A 25,996-nucleotide genomic window follows, 5' to 3' on the forward strand; every position below is an offset into this window, starting at 1 on the left:
GAGGCTGTTGTCGCGCGCCTCGCCGGTGGAGGGTTACGATCTGCAGTTCTGACCAGGATTAGAAACACTCGCATTAACCCGGCATTTTATGCGGGCTTCTATAAACAGCCGGCGGCGCATGACAGCGATTTAAAAGCAGGTGAGTGGCAATATTTCCGAGCTGTCGCTGGGGTGGAGTGGATGACATTTGCGGGCGCCGGGCAGCATCCTCGTCTTTGGGCGAAAACGGCCCTCGCCACTTCCCCTAGCCCGTGTTTGCTGTTGCCTGTTCTCTCCGGTCCGCTTTCCTACATGCCACCTCACTGGTCCACATAATGGCTCGCGCACCTGTCTTCCCTACCTTGGTCTTACATGTTAATGCCGGATACCTGCGGACAGTGATCCGGCTGCTTCTCTGTCGATGTCACTGTCTTTTATGGAGGGAGCGCGGCTCCGCTTGGTGGTCCCGTATACCTCAAGCCAGTGTCCCTGCAGGGGTCGCCCGGCTTGTTTTCTCCATGCAGCTGCACATGCGGGTGTCTGTCCAGGAGATGAGCGCACTATGGACCGATGTGCGGATGTTGGCTGGTACTGTGTTGTCTCTATGCGATTATGATCAACATAAACATATGGGGCTTGATAAATATTCTTTAAAGCCGTCTGCTGTACTTATTTACGAAATAAAAAATGAAAATGAGAGAGAGAGAGCGCTGATGGGGGAGATGCTGTCACAGTTCACAATAAGACGGATCATTTCTTACATTAGGTTCGTGTTAATCTCATTCGGAATGCGAGGCTTGTGTGCGTGGCCAGTTTCGATTCTGTTTTGAAATGTACATATTAGGCATCATCAGGGTGAGCACAAACACTGTGCCACCACTCTGATTGCTGCAGCTGCCTCTACACTCATATTCTGACCACGTGGAGGAGGGATCCTGCTTCACTTTGCCCCATTGTTGGCGGAGGTTTTCCAGCTGCATGGATGCTCTTTTAATGTGGATGCGTCAGCGCTGTTTCCTTAAGCAATTCACCTTCTGGTGGGTCATCAAGCTGCCCCCCCCCCCCCCTCTCCCCCCACACTCCTAATTTTAGCCAATCTCGGATGTCTGGTGCCGGTGGGAGGGTGGTGGGACTGCTGGAGGCAGCCGCCTCGCCAGGATGCTTCCTTAAATGCAGGAATGTGGGAAAACTGCGCAACCCGCTTCAGCATCGCTGGGACAGCTTCTTCCCTGGCACTCGACCCCAGTGCTGCAGAAACATCTTAAAATAGGCCCTGGGACCAGGGGGGAGCCAGGCCAGCACTCCAGCTGCTGCTTATGCTGCTGAGAACAGAGCACTTATTATGGCACTAATGAACAGTAACATGAAGGAACCGGATCAGCTGTTTCAGCGTCAGGCCTGCAGTGCTTGTCTGCGTCTCCCTGACAACCATGGGGGGGATGGGAGGGGGGGGGGGGGCAGCTGAAAGAAAGTTTGCATTAGCATCCCAGAGTGCTGCAGTGGAGAGACTGCAGCAGCGGGCATGAGCTGCATCTTGGAAGCCAAGGGTGTCTCGGATTTGCCTTGAGGGAATGCACCCCCCCCCCCATTGCCATTAATGGACTGTACCTGCCATTTGAGAAGTGACACCTAGGGTCAGATTCGCCATCGACCTCTACGCTGTTGGCCCTGGGCCAGGCTTGGGTCAGCAGAAACGGCTTCCCCAGGGTGGTGGTATATGCTGGCAGACATAAGCGCTCATTGGTTGAGTATTGAGAAGGTACTGCAGCGAGGTGTTCCTGGTAACCTGCACCTACTGATGCTCCAATGAGGGCCGGCCTGAGTGGTCACATGGTCTGTCAGGCATTAGTGCTGGGGGAGCAACATGTCTCAGTCTGACACATTGTTGGCTTCCGTGCTTCTTCTGCAGGTCAGAGACCTCAACTCTATTGTGGAAGTGTGTGTGAGGGAATCAGTCCCGCCCTTCCCTACAGTGACCACACCGTCAGTCCTGCCCCTTGACATGGAGATGCATATTGCCATCTGCATGGGGGGTTGACGTGTGAGTGGTCCTGACCCTTGTTCCTTATACAGAACAATTAGTCACCTGCGGGTGGCCTTTGGGGGGTGAGGTCACCGTATCTTTAAAAATAATGAATCGCTCTTAAGTCACCCGGTGTGACACTGTCCCTGATGCCTCCAGCCCTCAGGCACCCTGACACCTGGCCATCAGGGAAGATTTGGCACCAGGAGCCCTGTGTGCATTAGGCCGTAGTGTGTCTCTCTCACGGGGCCAGATTATCTGAGCAGATTAATCCTCGTTAACGTGTGCGCTTGGCCCATTTGCCCCACCCTCCTTGGCATCTGCTTACCGAACAGCAGAATTAGTACTTTATTTACTTAACATCAGTATTTGTCTGATTTGCTCATTTTGCCACCTCGCATCCTAAGCAACAGATTAGGATTCTTTGTGGATGTGTGTTCCCCTGTCTGTCTCCACTGCTGTGGCAAAGTTCTGTCTTGCCCTGTGTGCCTGGGATAGGCTCCAGCCCCTTTCGATCCTGACCCTTATGGATGGACCTTCTCTATGTGACATTTCATCAGGGTCTCAATTTAATTGCTGCTGACCTTTGCACCTGAGTGGTGATTTAGGGTGTGGCTCTGCGATGTGCTGGCTGCTGTAAAGGGGGATCTTGTAGTAGTGTGATGTAGCTGTTTGCCTTTGCTTTGTCTCCTTGAGACGGACGCCATGCTTTCGCATTGTCCTGCAGGGCAGTGTGTTGTGGCTTCAGAATGAAGCAGCAGGTTAGGAGGCAGAAGAGCACTTAGCTCTGAAAGGTGGTCATAAATACCTAAAATAAAATCTCATTTCTCTTGTGCAGTGAGCTGGCAGGTTTCTGCAGAGCACTGTCTCATGGGAACACCCCCTCCTCCCCAATGTCCCAGGCAGTGCGGAGCTCAGCTGGTCCAGGCGATGTGCCCGTGCCTGCTGTGGGTTCCAGTTTGAGTAGTCATATCACCTTGGGCAAGACCCTTAGCCCCATCTGTTCTAGTCCTGCTGCATGCTGGCTGCACTGTGCTTTGGCCCCAAAACATGCTTCTCCTGTACATATACATTAATGAGCTGGTTATATTAATATCCATATTGGGCATCCAAGTGCCGTCCTGCCCAGTGCGTTGGGTGGGTGAGGGTCTGGCACGGCATTAGGAGCTGGGCAGATGCCCCAGGGGGCATTGCATCGCATCTCTTTGTGACAGCGTGTATCTGCCTCTCCGCTCTTCCTGTACATTTGGTGTGTTGTTTTGCTCTCCCTTTGTGTGCATTGTGGTCTTCCTGAACAGCTGAATTCACAGCATGCAGTCGCACTCTCCCTCTGACCCTTATAACAAGCTTCTTCTTTCATCTTCCAGGACTGAAGAGTCCTACTTGAAGTGGCCCTTCTGTAAGAAGCTGCCAGCAGGGGGCACCTACACCTGACATCCTACCCCACAAAAGAAATAAAGGAGAAGATACAGTGACCTTAGGACTTGGTTTTTTTCTCCCAGCTCAGCTAAGGGTAACAGAGACGAGGATGAAGCTGAAGGAGGACATAAACCCCCTGCTGCTGCAGGTCTTCCACTCTGTCGTGTGGGTCTACTCCGTCATCACCTTCTTGCCCTGGTACCTGCTGTCAGGCACAGGAGCTAAGCAGGAGCGGGCCCGGCGGGTCCGGGCACTGCCTGTGAGCGGGCATCCGGGCGGTCCGTACCGCACGCCAGGCAGCCTGCAGCGCCTGACCACAGGACTGAACCCCGGCCGCGACACGCTGGACACGGTGTTTGAGCACTCCATGCAGCGCTTCCCCAACCGAGACTTCCTAGGCACCCGGGACATCCTCAGCGAGGAGGACGAGCTGCAGCCTAACGGCAAGGTCTTCAAGAAGGTGAGCACCTTCATAACGGTGATTGTGAAGTAGGGCTGCACGATTCTGGAAAAAAAACGTGAATCGTGTTTTTCTTGCTTAGAATTGAGATCAGGATTCTCTGTAATGTTTTTTTTCCCTCAAATTTAAACATTTATTACATTCATTAAACTGCGAAAGGAAACGCAACAAAACATGATTGTGTCAAATATATGGTAGATCCAGGACCGGCATATCAACTTCTGACAACCGACAGGAAGCTCTCAATTGGCCATTCAGTTAGGGTAACCAGAACAGCCAAATGTGCCAGTGGGGTATTTTTTTAGTACTTCTGTTCTTTGGGGAGGGACCTGAAATGCTTTCTTTGTTGATCGGTTATGCAAATAGCCTGCCTATGAAACGCAATACAACCGCCGTCTTGAAAACAGTTGCAAACTCAGAAAACAAAAATAAATGAGGTAAAAAAAAATTATAACAAAAATACTAATAATAAATGCGTGGACAGATGAAGTGACCCAAGCTTTAGCTGCAACCTGGTCGGAAGAACCAGAGACCAGGATAGCGTAAAAAGAAATGAAGTATTTTGTATAAAATACTTTAAAATCCTTATCTGAAGGTGTGGTACCTTCTGATTGGAAGCATGCCAACATAACGCCCATTTTCAAAAAAGGGGATAGAAGTAATTTGTCAAACTTTAGGCCAATCAGTCTAACTTGTATAACTGGTAAAGTTATGGAGACTATAATCAAAGAGAAAATGGTAGATTACCTGGACTCAAATAACATTTTGAGGGATAGCCAGCATGGATTTAGGAGAGGTAGATCCTGTTTAACAAATCTGTTGGAGTTTTTTGAGGAAGCTACTCAGGAAGTTGATGGTAAGAAGGCCTATGATGTCATCTACTTAGATTTCAAAAAGGCTTTTGATGTTGTTCCCCACAAGAGGCTCTCACTTAAACTCAAAGCGACAGGTATTTTAGGAACTGTAGCGACCTGGATTGATAACTGGTTAACGGATAGGAAGCAACGAGTAGTTATAAGAGGCTCAATGTCACAATGGGCCTGCGTTCATAGTGGGGTACCGCAGGGTTCAATTTTAGGACCACTATTGTTCCTAATTTACATAAATGATATAGACACCAATATATACAGTAAACTGGTGAAATTTGCAGATAACACCAAGGTGGATGGTGTAGCAGATACTGAACTAGCGGCTCAGCAGCTACAGTGGGATCTTAATTTAATTAGTGACTGGGCCGACACCTGGCAGATGAAATTTAACATAGACAAATGTAAGGTACTCCATGTAGGGAGCAGAAATATAAAGTACAGGTATTTTATGGGACCTCCTGAAATAAAGGTAGCTGATTCTGAGAAAGACCTTGGTGTGTATGTTGATGCTTCCATGTCTCATTCTCGCCAATGCAGGGAAGCAATAAAAAAGCCCAATAGGATGTTGGGGTATATCTCCAGGTGTGTGGAGTTTAAGTCAAGGGAGGTAATGCTAAGATTATACAATTCCTTGGTGAGACCTCACCTAGAATATTGTGTGCAGGTTTGGTCACTGTATCTTAAAAAGGACATTGCGGCCTTAGAAAAGGTGCAGCGTAGGGCCACAAGAATGATTCCTGGTCTTAGAGGAATGTCATACGAGGAAAGGTTAGTTGAGCTAAATCTGTTCAGCCTCAAGCAAAGGAGACTGAGGGGGGACATGATCCAGGTCTATAAGATTCTAACAGGTTTGGATGCTGTTCAACCGAATAGTTACTTCAGCATTAGTTCAAATACAAGAACTCGTGGCCATAGGTGGAAATTAGCGGGAGAACATTTCAAACTGGATTTAAGAAAGCACTTCTACTTCTTTACACAGCGTGTAGTCAGAGTATGGAATAATCTTCCTGATAACGTAGTGCAAGCTGAATCCTTGGGTTCCTTTAAATCAGAGCTAGATAAGATTTTAACAACTCTGAGCTATTAGTTAAGTTCTCCCCAAGCGAGCTCGATGGGCCGAATGGCCTCCTCTCGTTTGTATAGTTCTTATGTTCTTATGTTCTTATGTAGGACAGCATGGTATTGGATCATTTCTAAGCGTTACTATGTGATTTTATTGTAATGAATATTCGGGTATTTATGAAACAAAAACATAAATTTCCCACAAACCCGTCTAGAAGTGATTTAAACACCAAGGATGAAAATGATTATGATCGTCTTAGAACGCATGCAGAGCTCATGCAAAAGCAGCTGAGGTAAACTTTAAACTGATTTTTAAACTCATGCTAGATAATCATGAAAATGAATAATAATAATTAAAATTGCAAAAGTTGCTAAGTTTTTTTTTTTTTCGTGTCACAGTAGAAATGTTTTAACGAAACCTAAAGTCACTGCGCTTTAATGTCCATACAGAATTGAAGGTAAGAAAAACCTGATTTTAATCTAGCTGACTAGCGATGTGAGAATTGTATGTGCATAACATGCAATGTTGGAATTAATATTGCACATTGTCCAGCTCTATAATACACTACATCCATTTTTAGAATTCAGTACAACATACCCTGCCTCATGTTGTGATGTCATTTGGCGCTGGTACCAGTTTATACACCTGTGGAAACCAACACCTTGAAGTACTGTACTTTTGGTACTTTCTTGGAGTATCAAAAGTAAGGTACCTGGTGCAGTGGAAAAGCACTTTTTGAAGAGAATGCAGAATTATGGGATGCTTGAGACTCTCTGGGGAAAGTAGGAGTGCTTGTTTTGATCCATCGGATGTAATACAATGCATAAGAACCGTTGTAATTTGAAATGCGATCACATGGAGGTGTGAACGAGATCAGTTTTTTTTTCTGCTTTTACTATTAATAGTGCAGCCCTATAATGAGGGATGTGACAATGAAGATCCCTTTATTGGAATTTTAAATGACAGACTGTTGCTTGGGTTTCTGCTGTCTCATGCACTTTATCATCTACCTTTATCAATTAAGGTAGGGGGAGCCAGAGAGCCGCAGGTGGAGGTGTGAGTGTCTTGGGTGCGAGGCCTCAGTACGGCCAGATGTGGGAGAGTGGGCAGTACAGTTGGATGTAATGTTCACTGTAGCCAGTGAGAACCAGAAAATACAGTAAGCAGAAAATATTGTATGAATTTAGTTGGAGCGTAAGAGCCAAGTGACTGTTCTTCACGTTATAGCCAGTAGGCACAGCTTCAAATGGACTCTTAAACCACATTTGTAAAGTAAGCCATTGCAGTAATAAAAATTTATAATTAATATATGATTTGTTGCGGCCTGATTTAGCCTGGAGGATTCAAATGAGTAACCCTTGCTATTTGTTGCAGTAACACTGATTGTGGACTAGAGGGCAGTGTCTCCCAGCTTATTGTGAATGTAAGCAGGAGTTAAACGCTATGGGTGACGAACACAGTAAAATAAAATGCAGTAAGGCTCTGTGAAAGCCGGTCACACACAGCATGCTCTGTACATGCATGCCGGTGTTAGCAGTGGCTGAGCCTCTCTCCTCTCCTACCCTCCTTCTCATGGAAATTCTGTTCTTAATAGGGTTATGGATTTGCGTCTTGCTTGGTCTCCCTGTGTTTGTGTTTATTTCTCTTGGCTTCTTCCCTGCTCTTCAGGGCCATTAAGACACTGGGTGACATTTTTTGCTACTTTACCCCACGCTCTTTTGCCCCCTGCAGGTGATCCTGGGTAACTACATATGGCTGACCTTTACAGAGGTTTTCGAGGCCGCGGCCCAGTTTGGCAGAGGCCTGGCGGCTCTTGGCCAGAAGCCCCAGAAAAACATCGCCATCTTCTGTGAAACGCGGGCAGAATGGTTCATTGCCGCACAAGCCTGCTTCATGCACAACTTCCCTTGTAAGTCCAGCTCTGACCCTGATGCTTCAAGTTGGAGACCCTGTAGCTGGTGTGGGAGCATAAAGCCGGGGTGGTCGCATGCCACATGGTCCTCTGATAAAACTGAAAAATATCATTTTGGTTAATTAAAAATGTGTGAAGTGTGGCTAGCTGGAGTGGGATATATTGGGCTGTAGAACATAAAGACAGTCTGGCTCTGAGTGTCCCAGGATGAACTGTTGGATTTCTTTTCCAGTTTTATTTGGACAGTATTTACTGAAAGAATTTTTTCAAAACAGCCCCTTTCCTGGGACTCTGGTCAGCCATGTGACATCACAGCATCTAGCCAATCACAGACGACGGGGAAGGGGAGACGGGGCTGTCGTACACTGTCGGCACGTGGCATGCTTTGGCATGGCTCAGCATGACCTGGTTACTGCAGTGCTGTTCACACTCACGGTGTCCACGAGGACGACATCTCATAGATCACGAGGACCCCCCAGCATCCGGCCTGTTGTCCCACGTCCCTCGTATTACATATGGGGTGGGGGTTTGGGGTGCTTGCATTCCCCTGCCATCTGTGAATGGGCAGAGTGACTGTGGGTGTGTTAGGAAGATCACATGACAGTAAGATACTGCGGGGGGGTTGTGATACTCAGGGAAAATCGAATGGGAACGGGGTCAGTGTGTCCTGGCTGTATGCCCGCCGTCCTACTCTTATGTAAGTGTCCCGCTCATCACCCTTTCTCATCTTTTCCCTCCACTTCTTTGGTATGTTCGGAATTCCTCATCCTTATCCCCCCATTACTGAGATGTCAGCGCTCTCCATCCCCCCGCCCTCCAGGCTACATGCAGGGGTTTGCAGGGGGTCCATCACTGCTGTTGGGCACCCCCGTCCTGAGATGCTTATGGCGGCAGCGGGGTGCACCCTCTCTGGCCGGTGATCTCAGGTCCTTGGAGCTATAGCTTTAGGCTGTTTCTCGAGGGAGGTGAATCAGACGGCACCCCCTGCTGGCAGGGAAGAAAAACCAATGGCATGTGATGTTTGTAGGAGCCTGCTGTTGTTTTGAATGATTCTGGGCTCAGTGTACCTTTATGGGCGTCTGAGGCAGTTAAAATGGTGGCTTAGCCTAAGGCTGAGGTGTCATGCTTTCACCCCCCATACCCCATCATCAGGGTCACTTTGCTGGGGGTGACATCACCTCTCTGAAAAGTGTTCAGGTGAATCGCTGTCATGTGGGTTTGAGCTGGTGCCGGTCCAGCCAAGGGGTCCAAGGATGGTTCATAGTTGCTGACCACCAAAAACAGGATAGCTGATGAATAGACGCGTTGTTGAGATCCCGTCAGACGGCTCGTCTGTGTCTCTGTCCTGTGGACATGCGCCGGGCCGTGCTGTGTTTACTCCCCATACGCTGGCCATAGGGTTGTGATCCCATCCTAAAGGGACCTATTAGAACAGGATGTGACTGGGGGACTTGCTGAGTCCTGCACATGGAAAAGGGCAGTCTGTTTGCCTGGGGTCCCAAGCGGCTTCTGCTTCAGCGTCTGTCAGAGTTCAGCTTTCAGCTGCCCCACCCCCCACTCACATCCTGGCAAATGCATGTTTATGGTCAGTCAGTCTGCTGAGACTCGCTCCGTGAATTTCTGTATGCCATGTTATACTGTATCTCACACGAATGCTTTCTTGACCTTAGACCCAGAAAGGTTGCATTCAGTTTTCCAGTAGTGCCATTCTGGTCTTCCGGCATTATCCTTACCTTTGCCCCATATCGGCACGTCCTCCAAGGTAATGGCAACCCGCATGTGGCTGCCATGATCCCGTCTGACTGGAAGTATTTCATTTCCGGTCTTTATCAGAATGACACACAATAGCAGTAATCAGGCTGAAAGGGGCGGGAGAGCTCGTGGGAATGAGCGATTTGACCTCCCCTCACACCTCGAACCCGGGACAGCTGGCGCTCGGATTTGCAGGCCTCCGTGGTGATTTGCACATATCCCACCATTCTTAGCAAAACAGAGCTGACTTTGCCCACAAACTATTTTTCCTATTTCAACCCCCCTCCCTTTTGCAGATATTACTGAAAACAAACTATGGTTAGAGGCTGCAAAAGGAAGCTGCCGTTCCTTTAAGATTGGTTATAGAGTTGAGGACAATGAGATGGGGGGACATTTTCTTGGAATGTACCTCACTGTCGGTCCGCTGTCTCCATTGCAGCGTTTTCTCATCATGGGAGTTCTGGTTGAGACATTGCATTACCATCCAAACGGCTGTCAGAGGGCTCCTGGCAGAGAGGGGTCGCTCTGTGACAATGCCAGTAACAGAGCTGATCGACAGTCTCTGGCCTCTGCTCCTGCTGCACCCCAAATGCTGTCAGGCAGTTCCTGTTATAGCTGTGTCCTTGTCCAGGCTGATACACAGTGATGTATGCTTGCTTCAGTTTGCGGGTCTGCTTGGCCGACGCCCATCTGGGCTCAGCCCATGTTCTCTAACCAAGCACAGACACTGACGTCAACTTCTAGACCACAAAATGTCATGCCGTCTTTAATTTACCCTGGGTGAGCTCGCCGGTGAAAATTGATAGTACTATGTCTCATGTGTTTGTTAATAAGGTTATTTAACCAAAACCCTTTATACTTGAACTCATGCACCCCAATCAATCATTTCTAGTTTTGTCACCTCACATTTCATTTGGAGTGTAAAGCCTGGTTCTTTATCTTGTTTTGCAGTCTGCAGTGTGCCTTTTGGGGCTTATACCAGGTCCAGTGCTCACAATGATATTGCTCGTTCTCTGTGCATAGTGGTCACCTTGTATTCCACCCTGGGGGGTCCAGCCATCGCTCATGGGCTCAACGAGACGGAGGTCACCCACATCATCACCAGCAGAGATCTGCTTCAAGCTCGACTCATGGTAGGTCTGAGACCCTGGGCTATGCGAGCGAAAGCTGTACGAGCACACAGGAGAAACCCGAAAGACACTCCTGCCATAGTGTCCCGAATGAGCCGCACCCCGGGTCCACATCCTGCTGAGTGTCTCCCTGGTCTCCAGCAAACCTGACTGGAAGCTCTCCTCCTCCAGGCCATCCTGCCAGAGGTTCCCAGACTCGAGCAGATCATTGTCGTGGACAGCAAACCCAGCGCCTGGCCCCGCCTTCCTGAGGGTGTACGTGTTCACAGCATGGCCTCTGTGCAGGAGCTGGGAGCCAGACCCGAGAACAGTGAGGACAGCTGTCTGCATTTCGTGGTGATGACGTGTGTGTGCGTATGTCTGTGTGTGTGTGTGTTCGTGTGTGTGTCTCTGTCTGTCTGTGTGTGTATGCATGGATACACACACACACATCCCGTGTGTCTGTATGACTGTGTGTGTGTGTATGTGTGTGTGTGTGTGTATGTGCTCGTGTCTGTCCGTTAGTCTGTCCTTCCACCTTAAGCCAGTGAGATAAGATGCTCCATGATGGATGGCGGGACTGAACATCTGCGCTCCATCAGGGGGCTGTTTCTACACTAACTCTGTCTGACAGCCAAGTGAGACATTTCATGAGCTTTAGACACGCTTTGCCTCCACAAATCTCGAAGGCCTCTTTTTTCCTAAAGCTGATGAGGCAGAGTGGTTCGAGGTATTTCTGTGCTTGGGGGCTGGGGGAGGCCCTCGTCGGGTCATGTGAACAAGGATGCGGCAGGGAGCGCGGGACACATCTGTGTCAGATTAGCCCCCCACCCCCTCCCCGGCTGTTCTCAGAATGCTCTCGCGGCCGGTTCCGCATCTTCACCTCCAGGCCCGGCTGCATGGCCCGGCGTCCTCAGCTGTGCATGGTGCTGCTCTGAGGACATGGACTGGACCTTGTTTAAAAAAAGCCGTTACCAAACGTTCACATGACATCCCATGCCGGCCCGGTGTGCCCCCCCCCCCCATCTTGGCCATGCCGCCCGTCACCGTTCTCGTGGAAGTCCTCCAGGTCTTTAAGTGTTCTGTTTTGGTACTGCTCTTGGACTCTTCCTTCTTAGAACTGTTTATTTTGCATGATTGAGTTATTTACAAGAAACATCAAATTTCCCACAGGAGTGTTTTTTTGCTGGCAATGAGAGTATTGAACTTGACGACAGTCTTCTGTACAGTGGAGGGGGAGTCTTAGAGCTTGGCCCCCGCAGAGGCGCTTCAGCACGTGTGTGATGGTACCATCCATGACCGCAGTGAAAATGGTTGTAAGAATTCAGTGTGTGTGTGTGTGTGTGTGTGTGTGTGTGTGTGTGCGGCACTCAAAATAAGGGTCAGAGCCAACACAGAATGACCCCTGCGTGCCTTAATATGATGGTTATCCTGTCTTCGTATAGCTGTGATTAAGGTATCGGTATTTTAAAGGGGTAGTTATGAAACTTGCCTATTTAAATTAAAAGCCTTTTAGCTACCTTACCTTTAAGAAGAAGCACTCCCCTGTATCTGTGTGTAATCAGCCCTCCCCCCCCTCCCCCCCACAGGGGTCAAAATGCCCAGCCGGCCGGGGCCCTCAGACATCGCCGTCATCATGTACACCAGCGGATCCACAGGCATCCCTAAGGGCGTGATGATCTCCCACAGCAACCTCATCGCCGGCATCACAGGCATGACCGAGCGGATCCCCGATCTCAGGTTGGTCACTGCTTACTCATAAAGGAAGCACTTTCCATACTCCTGACAGGAAGCGGGCACCGCTTACACACTTACACACCGGTCCTTTTAGTGATTTTGCACCAACTCTCCTAGCCAAATCCACCATTTTACACCAGAGAGAGGCAGGTATAGCAGCAGCAGCCCCAGAGGGTTTAGCACATTCTGGCACTGTTCACATATGTCTGTAACTTCACTGAGGGTTTGAAGCTTCACAGCAGCGTCAGGCTTATTTACATTGAAAATCTGGCTTGGGGGAGGATGGGGGGCTGCTCGTCTCTGCCGGGGATCACGTAAAACAGAGCAAAGTTCTGGTCTGCATCACGTCGCTCAGGGTGTTTACATCCAGGCTGTATGTCCCTGACTGTACCGCTGTCCGCATCATCTCCCAGCCTGCCTCTCGGAAAGCCCCTGGGGGGGGTGTAGGGGGGTGTGCAGCAGCCCTTTCCCCAGCCCTTGGGAGTTTACTTTCCCATTTTTTCCTCTCTTTTCCCTGCATTGGATTTTTTTTTTCCTGTTCTTTGTTTTCAGAAGAATATGCACATTGTGCCTGGCATAAGCAGGCAGTTGTCCCTGTCTCCGTTTATAATTAAATCTCAGCCCCCCCTGCTTTTTCTTCGGGCAGTGAGAAAGACACCTATATCGGCTACCTGCCCCTGGCCCACGTGCTGGAGCTGAGCGCCGAGATGGTCTGCATGTTGCACGGCTGTCGCATTGGCTACTCCTCCCCGCAGACGCTTGCCGACCAGGTGAGGAAGCGCAGGCATGTTTGACAGACCCCATTCTGTCTGCTTACGTTATTTTACATGCTTTCCATTTCAATGTTTCTTTCAGGCTGCTATTGCTCTTATGTTATTGTATGTACTGGCAGTATGTACTGGTCCAGAGCATCCACCTGTCTTGAGCCTTATGCTGACTGGGTTTGGCCCCAGATCCCCGCACTGGATGGGACTATGGATGGCCTGAATTTCTGAATAGTCAAACCCACATTCTCATTGGCTAACTGGGAAACCCATTGTTGATAAAGATACGAAGAATCCCCAGTAGAAATCTATGTTTAACCTTGAATTACAGTTCAAATCAACCTGTGACCAATCACCGTTTTATAATAAATGAGCATGCGCCCAATCACGGTTTATAATAAATGAGCATGCGCCCAATCACGGTTTATAATTGATTGACATGCACACATGTGTCACAACGGGTAGATAAGGGAGACGAGGATCCAGAAGTACGGGGAAACAGAGCTTTAATTAGGCAAACAAGTCCAGAGACGGCAAGCGGAAATCGTGGTCGTAAAACGGGAGCAAGGGTCAAAAGCCGGTGAGTCAGTCCAACAGGCACACACAGGACTGGGGAACAGGCGGGCTGGACGACAGGGGGAGCCGGGCTCAGCAGGACAGGCGGGTCAAGGACGGGAGCTGGACTAAGGAGGCAAAGAACAAGAGGTGAGGATTGTACAATAGGCAGACAGGCAAGGGGCGGGATCAAAGGGAGACAGCGGACAGAATAACGCTCAGTAAGGCTGTACATTAGCGCAATACTTCGCGGTTTGTTTGAGTGAGGTACTCTCCTTATATTGAGGAGGTAATCAGTCCCTGATGCCCTGCACCTGTCCGATCCGCCCCTGTGGGCGTGACAACATGAAGTTTTTACCACAAAGACCTTGGGTGATCTGCTTTTCCTGAGCTAGTGGTGTCAAGACCCTGAAATAAAATATAACTACAGTCTGAGGCTGTTCAGAGGACACACCCCCTTCCAGGCATCAGGCTACCCAGCAGACAGCTGCCCCCTGTCAGCATCAGGCTGACTCTGTGCCTGGAACTATGGCCCTGTTCACATGTAGCATTAATATGCATCCTGGGTGATCCGATCACAAGTGGACAGCACCAAAAACGGATTGAAGATGCATTGAGATCCAATCGCTCAAACCACATTCGGAGGTGGTCTGGGACACATATGGCCACATTGTTATAGCAGTGTGAACATGAGTGTGTCCTGGGCCGTACTGAAGGACCACCTACTCAACAGATAGTGTTTAATGCAAGCTTTGATGAAGCTTCCTTATTTATGTAAAAGCTGCTCCACGATTTATTAATATTGGTGAACCGTGTCGGTAAAAATTAAATGAACATAAAATGAAATTGTGTAGGGAAGAATGTGCGTTCAATAGCCTAGATAATGGATATGCTAATAGAAACATATAATAACAGAGTAATTGTTTAGATTGTTTTATATTGAGCTGTCCGGGGGCTTGAACTCCCGGTCAGAAATTCAGTCACACTCCAGCCCTGACTACTTTGCTCCTTTTACTTTACTTGCTCCAAGTCAGACATAATTCAGCGTATCAGACAAACCATTGAGAGCTTCACTGGATATGATTAAAAGCTGAAATATTATCATATGGCAACCAGCACAATGCATTACAGGCTGAACCCTTTGCCCTTGAATAGAAAAGTATTAACCCAAGTACTGAAAGACATTTTTAACATGTACATTTGTATCATGCTGACACGGTATAAAAATGCATGAACTTCATTGTTAAATATAGTTTGAATTATTTAAGAAATCGCATTTGCATTATGTGAAATTATATTTTATCATAATGGCTGTCAAATGAAAATCATGTTATTACGAAATACAATTTAAGGATTTTACGTAGAAGATAAACGTTAAGAAATACACCCTTTACGGAATTATTTAAAAATAAAAGGGCACATTAATTATTGAAATTTTTCATTCTTTCTTTATAGATGTATTTATTTCATTTTTAGTATTATGGCATTCATTATAAACATTTCAACCCTGGAATGCGGCAGTGGCTTTGGTTTCTCCTCCTCCTTTTAATGATCAGCAGATCCTGCATACGGAAGTGATTTATGTGTTTGTTTAAATAAGTTGCGGGAAAGTGATCTGATTACAAACAGTCGGTCGAGACCAATGCGGGGATGCATGTTAATGAACAGGGCCTATGTCTTAGGTCCACATGATGACAGTGTACAGAGAATCAGCAGTGAACTGGATATGCAGTAACTTCAGTCTCTGATTGTAAACTCACTTAAACATGACCGCACCCCTCCTAGCTGGTTGGGGGTATATAAGTCCTTCAGCATTCAGTTGCCGTGATGGCTTTGCGTTTCTTGGTTGGGTTTTGTTCAGTTCTTCGAAGTTGGGTAGGGTTGGAGGATCTGTATCAGGCACAGCTTTGTGATTCTCAGTTCAGGCCTTTAGAATTACATTGGTGGGCCTGTATCAGGCCTGGCTTTGTGATTCTCGATTCAGGCTTTCAGAGTCAGGTTGGCAGGTCTGTATCAGGTGCGGCTTTGTGATTCTCGATTCAGTCCTTCAGAGTCAGGTTGGCAGGTCTGTATCAGGTGCGGCTTTGTGATTCTCGATTCAGGCTTTCAGAGTCAGGTTGGCAGGTCTGTATCAGGTGCGGCTTTGTGATTCTCGATTCAGTCCTTCAGAGTCGGGTTGGCGGGTCTGTATCAGGCACAGCTTTGAGATACTCAGTTGGACTCGGTTCCCACAGCGCCGACCTCGCACAGCCTGCTGTCTTTGATATCTTCCACTTGCCGGCTTACGTTGTCAAGGACGACACACACAAGCACCAGGGCGCACAGCTGTCCCGTTCCCGCCGGACCAGCAGACCACAGAGGTTGTGGGGGAGCCAGGGGGAGGGGAGACCAGGAGACCAGTTAACTGTGGACTAACTGCATCATGGAGGATATGAGTCACTCCTCTGCTGTCTGCGTGTGTTGACCTCTCTTTGTTTCTCAACAGTCGACAAAAATCAAGAGAGGCAGTAAAGGCGACACGAGCGTGCTGCACCCCACACTGATGGTCGCCGTCCCGGTAAGACGATGCCTCACGTGATGCCCTCACCTCGGCCACTGGTGGCTGGAAAGATGATGTCATGAAAACCAGAGTCCCCCCACCCCACTATAAACAGAACATGTGAAAGCTCTTTGTCTGAAACAGCAGAAAATTCTGGATTTTTAAAACTAAAAGGAAGTAAGCCCTAATGGTATTAGTGCCCCTCAGCTTCATGTACCACAGGTCAGAAGACGTGCAAGGACAAAACCAGTGATCCCCGCAGACTCCCAGTCAATAACAGAAGCGGCATTGCATAAACAGTACCGCTGCTTCCTGCCAAAATGCCCCCCCTCACCATCTTTCAAAGCATTACATTGCATCTGTGTGCGAAAAGCAGGAACAGCAAGGAGCACGGCAGCCTGATTGACATGGGTTGTGCACAAGGTCATGACCCATTTTTCTCACCTCCGTAATTTAATTTGTAAAAATCATCAGTAATAATAAAAGATGTATAAGGGCCAAATGTGCCAAAGTCATGTTCCTTTTAAATGTCATTTTGGATGGAAAAGCCTGATCTGTACATTTTGTTCTTGTTATCAAGCTGTTTCTGGGCTCCAGAGTCCAGGGGCTGACATGTATCAGTAAAGGGAATAGATATGTAATGGAAACATGAAAATATGGGTGGGGGGGCTCCTTTTGTTTCCTGTTGAGGCGGGAGCAGGAGCAAATTGTGTCCTCCACTTGACATTCGGCTGTGGGATTACCACACATGCATTCATCCAGCTGCAGCTCTTCCGGTGTGATTCACATGAAATCTTCACCTTAATTATCCACAGCTGGGTACATGCCAATCAGCCTTTCCAGAGCAGGGCTCTCAGGTCCCTCATCTCCCACTTCATCATTCTTCTCCACCAACGAACCCCCCCCCCCCCCCCCCACAGGAGATCATGGACCGCATCTACAAAAATGTGATGACCAAGGTGGAGGAAATGAGTGGGATTCAGCGCTCACTCTTCATTCTGGCCTACAACTACAAGATGGAGCAGATCTCCAAGGGATATAGCACGCCTCTGTGCGATAGGTACAGCCTCAGTGAGTGTATACACATGTGAGGATGAATGTGTCATCTCAGCAGCTTCAGGCATTACAGTGCATATTCACACATGGCCAACACAAGCCCTATACCATAGGCCCAAATGGACACAGTGAACATAACCTTATAACATAATACTTTGTTGAGGTCCCCACATTATAAACTTGTTTCTAACCTCGTCTTGTCTCCTCTGCCCTGATTTGTGATGGACACAGGTTGGTCTTCAGGAAGGTGCGCGCCCTCTTGGGAGGGAAGATCCGGGTTCTGCTCTCGGGTGGTGCCCCGCTGTCACCAGCCACCCAGCGCTTCATGAACATCTGCTTCTGCTGCCACGTGGGACAGGGCTACGGGCTGACGGAGACCTGCGGTGCCGGCACCATCACCGACGGTGAGTGGGTCAGCAGGGCTCGGCTGACCTCCTTTCACATTTCCACTGGGCCTGTAAACTTGAGGGACCTATATGAGGTACAAAGGCTGAGAGATCTGGGCTGTCTGCATCCTTGAAAGGTTTACTGGTGGAATTATGAGGCTACAACTTACATTTCCTTCTTTTTTTCTTTTAATAGTGTGGGACTACAGTACCGGACGAGTCGGTGCTCCACTGATTTGCTCCGAAATCACTCTGAAGGACTGGGATGAGGGTGAGCGAAACAGAGACACAGCCAGCCCCCCTGGTCATAAGCGTAACCCTAACGTTTACAGAACGTCTGCTACAAATGTTATCATCTCCAGCTCAGAGGGTTCTTGGAGGTCCTGGATGGGGAAGCAAGCTTGGTGTCCTTTTAAGGAAGTACACAGATCATGTAATGATGACCTTGTCTTGGTTGCTTCCATTTCGATTAGGTCCAGAAAACGGTTTACCTTAGCTCGTCATTAGAATGGGGAGCCTTCAGACCTTCTGAGAAGTCCAGTTCTGGCATAATATTTTGCATGCTGTTTACATTGGTATACGCACTATCCTACCCTAAAAGTTCCATCGTCTCACAATATCCAGCTGTTAGCCCATCTAAATATTTACTAGCCCTGCTGACATGTCTGAGGTCTGAAGAGCCTTTAATTTGGCATTGAATACCTACCCTTATCTTCTGTGAACATTTTGCGTAGGAAGTGTGGTCCAGTCTATTCTTAAAGAGCTTGGAGGAATTTGGGAGGAGCTATAATGTCGTCAGAAGGAACAGGTTTAAGCTGTGGCCAACATTCTCCTGTTTCACAATGAGCTCATCTTGGTTAGCAAATGAACAAATAGTTTTTTTTATCTTATTTTTTTTTACCTTCTCCATATCAGCCGGGTACCACAGCACAAACAAGCCCAACCCCAGAGGGGAGATCCTGATTGGCGGTCCCAATGTAACAATGGGCTATTACAAGAGCGATTCCAAGAACCAGGAGGACTTCTTTGTGGATGAGAATGGGCAGCGCTGGTTCTGCACCGGGGACATTGGCGAGTTCCACCCTGATGGCTGCCTGAAGATCATTGGTGAGACACTTCCAGGGTCCCTGTTCCTCCCTTCCATCGTCATTCTTTATGTCCATTTCCTTCTTCAAATGTACAGTTTAAAGTCAAGATTGAGTTAATAGACGTGCAATCATTTGTTCAATCACAAACGAGTGATTATATATGATCTCTTTTACTTTGAAGCCTGCCCTAAATCCTTCTGTCCACCTCCACAGATCGAAAGAAGGACCTGGTGAAGCTGCAGGCTGGGGAGTATGTTCCTCTGGGCAAGGTGGAGGCTGTGCTGAAGAACTCTCCCTTGATAGACAACATATGTGCTTATGCCAACAGGTAGGACCTTGTGTCTCAGTTCATCCTCATACAGGGGTCCCGTCCCTCCGTCTCTCATGCATTTTAACTTGGTCCACTTCCCCAGATCTTCTTCATTCCTTTCCTCAGTAACAAATTGACTGGGAACACTGACTGGAAAATAAAGTCATTTGATGGTTTATGATGAAGTGTCACTACACCTGGGCTAGTCAAATCACAGCTACAGATTCCTTGGGGGGGGGGGTGGTTCACAGTTATTTCCCCCCACAGTTTTCACTGGAAAACTTTCCCCCTTCTCTCTCCCTAGTGACCAGACTTATGTAATTGGCTTTGTGGTGCCCAATCAGAAGCAGCTGATATCCCTGGCAGAAGAGAAGGGCATTGTGGGATCCTGGGAAGAGATTTGCAACAGCTCTGAGATGGAGAAGGAGGTGCTGCAGGTGATGATGGATGCCGCGGTTGTAGGTGAGACGGAGACAGGGAGAAAGACATCTGTTTGATGCTCGGTTTGAAAATGCCATTAGCCTTAGCTAAGGACTGTCAGCATCGGATAAGGAACTGGGCAAAAGCAGCCAAGATGATCAGAAATGTGCTCAAGATCACAGACTAATCAGTATCCAAAATCAATAGATTCTAGCTGTGTGGCAGCACATATGTAATCATTCACTCAACTCTAAATTCTTGCCCAGCGACTTGTGTTGGTTACTCCATTAATAATCTGCAAGTTTCACAGATAATCCAATAACAGAAGCTTGAAATACATGTCATCACATCCATCCTCTCCTTGAGTTGTCGATGAACTTATGAACATGGTTTCTGCGCCCCCCCCCCCCCCCCCCCCCCCCCCCCCCACCAGGCAAGCTGGAGAGGTTTGAGGTTCCGCTGAAGATTCGTCTCAGTTCTGAGCCCTGGACTCCTGAGACAGGCCTGGTCACAGACGCCTTCAAGTTGAAGCGCAAGGAGCTGAAGACTCATTACCAGGAAGACATCGAGCGGATGTATGGTGGGAAGTAGAGGGGGGGGGGCGGCTCCCTCCTCTCTCTCTCCGCTACGACCACATCCCATCAGATGGGCCAATACTTGAATTTACTCTGCACATGCAAGACCAAGAACAGCAGGAAGTGGCATCTTCAGTGGGACGGCAGCAGAGAGCCCCTGTAAGATTTTGTGAGACTTGGCAGACTTGAAGAAGGGGCATGTTCATGAGACGTGGTCTGGGGTACCGTAACCGTTCAGCCCTCTCCGTGGAGACCAGAATCCTCCACAGATGAGATGGGGTCAGATTGGCATCTCCAATACCTATATATATATATATATATATACACACACACACACACACACAGTGGTACCTCAGAACTCAAATTTAATCCGTTCAGAACTCTGGATCGAATCCTAAAAAGTTCAAGTTGTGATCGAATTTTTCCCATAAGAAATAATGGAAAACCAATTGATTGGTTCCCGGCCCCAAAAAAATACACCTAAGTATGTTTTTTTTTTTTAGCATTTAAACACAAAATGAACCGGATAAAACAAGAAGAGCATATACTGCACTAAACACATCTAAGCACATTTATCAAAACAGTAATTTGTAAAGTAAGAAAATAAATGTATCCAAACAATGTGTCCTGCCCTGATCGTCCGCTCCTTCCGTGTGCCACGCCCCCTCGTTAACCCTGTGTGGAATCCTCATGTGATCAGCTGATTCTGTTTGTTGTCATTAGTCCTCTGTATTTCATCCGCGTTTCAGTTTGTTTCCCCAGTCCGGTCATTGTATAGTGTCCGTCTGCGTTTTGCCTGTCTTACCTGTAATTAAAACCCGTATTCCCCGATACCCTGACGTCTGCGTCTTTGTCTCCGTTCAGTCCCCGCTGGGCACTACAATATTATTATAATTAAACTTATTACTGGTTTATTATTAATATTAAAATAATGAATAATAAATCTTTATTTTTAAATGTATTTTATTATATAATAATAATTACTGTTACTGTCTAAATGTATTTTTACTGTCTAAATATATGTATTCAGCTAGTGTAAACATGCACGGTGCTATCACAGCGAATGCGAGGCTGAGACTGAAGCGTTACCCTTTGTTTCTGCTGAGAGATGTGCCGCGTGAGTCATTTTCCCGCGCGTACAAGTTATCTTAGGTCGGCGTTCACGGTTTGACTTCTGAGGTTCAGATCGAGCTCTAGGTAATTTTTTTTTCGAACTGGTTCGACTTTTAAGAAATTCGAGTTCTAATGAGTTTGAGAACTGAGGTACCACTATGTGTGTGTGTGTGTGTGTGTGTGTGTGTGTGTGTGTGTGTGTATATATATGTATATTTGTAAATATATATGTGTATATATATGTGTATATATATGTATATATGTGTGTGTGTGTGTGTATATATATATACACACACACACACACATATATACATATATAATATTTCTTGTCTGAGGACCACGTTTCACTGAATCAACATGAGGTCTATTTCCGCAGTTCTTCTTGTTGTATTTGGTGTTTTTTTTTATTTGAGTGTTGTTCTATTCCTCTCCCATCGGATGTTTCTTGGAGTAATCCTTACAGGCTGAGAGTACAGCATAGGTGACAGAATGTTTTGTGCATTTTTGTAATGTGTCCCTGCAGCAGTGATGAATAGTGTTTCTCTTATATAGATGGGTGGATTTCATCCTTGATTATGTAGCTATGGACACAGTGTTTTGAGCATGAGGCATGAAACAGAGAGATTGTTTTTTTTCCAAGGACAGCATCACTGTACAAACAAAGGCAATGAAGGGTTTTTTGTTAATTTCAGCAACGTGTACCGAATCGGTATTTTGTACCTCAGGTGCAAAATAATTTCAGGGCTCCTGTTTCATGAATTCAGGTTATTTGTCTGAGTGCTCATTCTTCCTTTGGGGGCTTGGCTTCTGCTGATGGACCTTCTGAGACCTACCAGACATGAGAGTCCTGGTCGGATGGCTGTGAGTCCCTGAAGCCCCTTTTGTTCCTTTCTGAATCGTCCCCTGAGGTACACAAACAGGGTCACTTACTGTATAAGCATCAAGCGAATGCTTTGTTTTTACCCAGCTAAGCTACCTAAAGGTTCTTTCTCTTGTGTTGAATCCCCATATTGTACAAAAACAGTCCTTTGCTTTTCTATGAGGTAAAGAAGGAACTGTGAGTTCTTGTCTGTTTCTTAGAGAAGCCCATATTGTAGAAAAGGCTGCTCTGCAATGTTTGAATCACATTATTACTGTTGACCATTATATTCGTATAATCTATGTATTCCAGTAGGAAATACCAGAATGTGCAATATTAACCCTGTTTTTTTTTTTGGCCGTGGGGTGCGGGAGGTGTTTGAAGGCAGTGTAGTATTGCATCAGCCACAGCACTGTCCCAAAATGTGCAAAATGACTCTCATGTGCGGATTGACCCCTGTGGAGCACTGGTCGTCTTTATGACACTGTAGCATGTGGCTGAAGAATAGTTCAGGGCTGTATACACCTTACATTTAAAACTGCTGTTTTTGAGGAAAATATGAAATGAGCCAAATGAAAGCATTTCAAGCTAGTATTATGCATCTCCTCTACTGAACATGCTAGGAAAAACATTTTAACATACTATGAATTGTTTTTTTCAACTTGTACTGTGTATACATTGGGAGCAGTGATCAAACTCACTGACGATGCCAGATATATACTATATATTTGAAAACTATATAACCTTTGCTATATTGACCAGTCTCGGGTGTTTCCTTCATGTTGGGATGGGGAAACTGCCTTGTAACATATGTTATTGCAAGTGTATCCAACTTTATTTGTAATTTGCCTTGAAATGACCAAATGAAAGTAAATAAAACTGTGGTTGATTGGTTCAGGTTACTTTTGGCGTGTTGTTGCTTCAGCATTAGAGGAGCCGAGGGCGTGATTTCTATAACGCGTATTTGCGTTATTACTGCTTAGCTGACAGTGACAGTCTGCTTGAAAGACCTCCTGGTCTAATTGGCTTGGTGATGTTCGCTTATTGGACTCCTGACTTCTTTACAGTGCAGGGTCTCCCGGGAACTTTATTAGCTGGTCACGGTTACGTGTTTGTCCACAGCAGCTGAATGAGATCATACGGATAACGGGGGATTAGAAACAAGTCTGGGAAAAGTCTCAGTATTTCATTATACACATCTATCAGTGGCTGTACTCGTTTGTATACGGTGTCCTGAATGAGCCCCCCCGGCTCCCCACCAACAAAAATTGTGTGTCCATGTTCCACCTCTGCCCTCCTGCCATCCAAAAAGAACCATTCAACGCTAAGGCACAACCATAACGATATATAATAAATAACGATAAAAGATTGGCTTAATATTATTTTTTTAGCAATTTCGTACAAATCAGGGAAAAGAGCAACAATATGTCTGTGAAACTATAGGCCTATAGTTACAGTATTATGAATAAAATGGGGTTTATTTGGTAGCCTTTCATAGTGTGACTGATTTTGCTAATTGCATTAGTATTGTACAAACTTCGAGGGGTGCAATTTAATACAGTCCCTCTGACTTGGGGTCCAGCTCACCTCCCCCCCCCCCCCCCCCCCCCCTCCATCTCGTACTTCTGAGTGGTATCCTGCCTGGTTCACAAACTAGAATCTGGGCGTCAACTCTGCCAAGGGTTGGCATGATATCATTAACGTGGCGTGACGTGAGACCCAAGGAAAAAAAGTGTCCTTCAATTTTAGGTTATTTCCTCCAAAGACAAATAAGACATCTTACAATTTTTTCAAATTTATTTTTAATTTCACAGCATGTCCTCTTTAGTGCACAACAGGAATAAATACGTTTCCTAACATCAGTGAAAAGATAGATGCAAAGATAAAATGTCCAATACAATGGACATAAATGAATGGGTGGGATCTCAGGAGGTCATACTTGAAGACACTTTCAGTATTTTAATATTATAAATTTCGACCTGAAGAAATGCTGTTTGTTTCCGCGTACTGTTTATTAATAGGTTAATATTAATAATAACGATAATAATGATCACCAAAACACCAGTGACCACATTATAATAGTGGTAGTATTAGTTTTGTTGTTGTTATTATTATTTCTGTCATTAATAATAGAGATACTCTTGTAGTAATATGAGACTTGTAAGGTTTGTGAGAACCCAGCGCTGGGTTTCCGGACCGTGTTCCCCTTCTCCCGTCCTAAGAACTGCAGTTTTTTAGCTCAAACTTTTCCGCGTCATCCGTGACACCCCGTCGCCCCAGAGCTACTTAAAGGGACCCAGCTGCGGCTTCGGCTCACACGACAGCCGTTCAGCCAGCGAGCCGATCTGCAGTGTGGAACCGTCGGATCTTCAGCAAAGCCTCTTACCGGTAAGAATCCCGCCTTTTGTAACATCAGTAACTTTTTTTCTCAAAATCTTTAAAAACAACAATGTACACAAGACTTGGTTATAATCTCCCCAACTATGATACTTGTTGCGTAATCTTGGATGAGATATAATAACTCGGCCTACAGAAGAGCATCCAAACTTTATTACGGCAAATGAATCTGTTATAACTTTGTTATATTTTATTCATGTTGGAAACAGAATGCTGACGATGGACATCGTTCTCAACAACACCTCCCCGGCCCTCTCCGTGCCCCCACAGCAAACCGGCAGATCCACCGCAAGCACCCCCGGCAGAGGGAGCGGCAATGAGTATCTGTACATTTTAATAGTCATGTCTTTCTACGGGGTCTTTCTCTTCGGAATCATGCTGGGCTACGTGCGCTCCAAAAGGAGGGAGAAGAAGAAGTCCAACGTGTTCACCAGACTGCTGCACGAAGAGGAGCAGCGCGAATGGGGCGCCCTGCAGAAGAAACCCAGCCTCACCCTGCCCACCATCTCAGGCCTGAGGTCCGTCCAGGTGTCGCTTCCTTTCAAGGGACACGGGTGCGACGGCCGGCTCCCCGTTCCGCTGTCTTGTGCGCTGTGTACCATGGAGCAAAGCAGCGTCAGCTCCCTTTGCTCCTCCGCCGACGTGCACTTCGCCATCGAGGAGGAATCCGACAGCCCAGAGGAGGTGGCCGAGGAGGTGGTGAAGACGGCGCCGCCCGGCAGCGAGGAAAACCTCAAAGCGGCTTCGTGATGGTGGAGGACGGTGAGCCGCCCCCAGAAGCGCCGCTGTCTCACGGGCATCAGAAACAGATCTGGAGCTGATGGGAAGCGGACACGGTCATAGGAGACGGGGAATCAGCCGAGTATTTCTGACTGCTGCGACGCGCCTGGAACCCACTTGAACCCTTATACTAGTTTTTCTGGTGAAATAGATTTTTTTTTTTTTAGATGTGCACCATGTGTTTTTTTCCCCCTGTAGGCCTATTAACACGCCTGTTTTCGTATTGTGTGTGTATATAGAGTAAATTAAGAGGTTTTGTAAATATGTTAATTTTATTCATTTATTTATAAACGTTAATTGAATTCACTTTCTCTATGTTTAATAAATCATCCAAATCTATGCCCCATGTGTTTTTATTTACCGGATCCTGCATTTGGTCGAAGACCTTCCAGTAGGGGGCAGTCATGTACAGCTGTGCCTGTACAGTAAGAACCGCAGTAGCCGATAGCGTAATGAGAGCCGCCATGCATTGATGAAACACAGTAAGTCCGTTCCGCCACAGTGATCGCCGTTCAGAATCTCATGCAACTGCATCTAGATTCGATAACTTCATTCTTGTATGACTGTGGCCGAGAATTTTTCTCTATGCAGTTTAATTATCTGTGCTTTATTATTTGATATTGGTGGTTATTGCAAGTTGGTGAACAAATTACAAACTCAAAATCGTGTGACAAAATTTGTCCTCATATAGTAATACTCATCTTAAATTGAGATGTTTATTTTCCTTTTTTATTTGACCAATTCAACCTTGTTATTTGTTGAAAAAATATTTGTCTATATCCGCAATTTAAGTAACCTATACAGACGTTTCATTAATTTCCCCTTACAATT

At 46.8% G+C, this 25,996-nt stretch overlaps 2 protein-coding genes across 2 annotated transcripts; both read left to right on the top strand.

Annotated features, from left to right (window-relative positions):
• acsl3a (acyl-CoA synthetase long chain family member 3a) lies at positions 1 to 22,885 on the top strand. The gene is made up of 15 exons (XM_023844128.2): positions 1 to 139; positions 3,370 to 3,881; positions 7,545 to 7,722; positions 10,501 to 10,610; positions 10,779 to 10,917; positions 12,176 to 12,326; positions 12,970 to 13,093; positions 16,128 to 16,199; positions 17,102 to 17,241; positions 17,469 to 17,641; positions 17,820 to 17,894; positions 18,539 to 18,730; positions 18,925 to 19,039; positions 19,326 to 19,483; positions 19,875 to 22,885. The coding sequence occupies exons 2-15, from the start codon at positions 3,531 to 3,533 to the stop codon at positions 20,030 to 20,032; spliced, it is 2,136 nt and encodes a 711-aa protein (XP_023699896.1). The 5' UTR covers positions 1 to 139; positions 3,370 to 3,530; the 3' UTR covers positions 20,033 to 22,885.
• Positions 22,886 to 24,255: 1,370 nt separating this feature from the next.
• Positions 24,256 to 25,504, top strand: kcne4 (potassium voltage-gated channel, Isk-related family, member 4). The gene is made up of 2 exons (XM_023845191.2): positions 24,256 to 24,376; positions 24,595 to 25,504. The coding sequence occupies exon 2, from the start codon at positions 24,596 to 24,598 to the stop codon at positions 25,133 to 25,135; it is 540 nt and encodes a 179-aa protein (XP_023700959.1). The 5' UTR covers positions 24,256 to 24,376; position 24,595; the 3' UTR covers positions 25,136 to 25,504.
• The last annotated feature ends 492 nt before the right edge of the window (positions 25,505 to 25,996 follow it).

Source organism: Paramormyrops kingsleyae, chromosome 17, assembly GCF_048594095.1.
Source record: "Paramormyrops kingsleyae isolate MSU_618 chromosome 17, PKINGS_0.4, whole genome shotgun sequence".
In the NCBI taxonomy this organism is placed as follows: domain Eukaryota; kingdom Metazoa; phylum Chordata; class Actinopteri; order Osteoglossiformes; family Mormyridae; genus Paramormyrops; species Paramormyrops kingsleyae.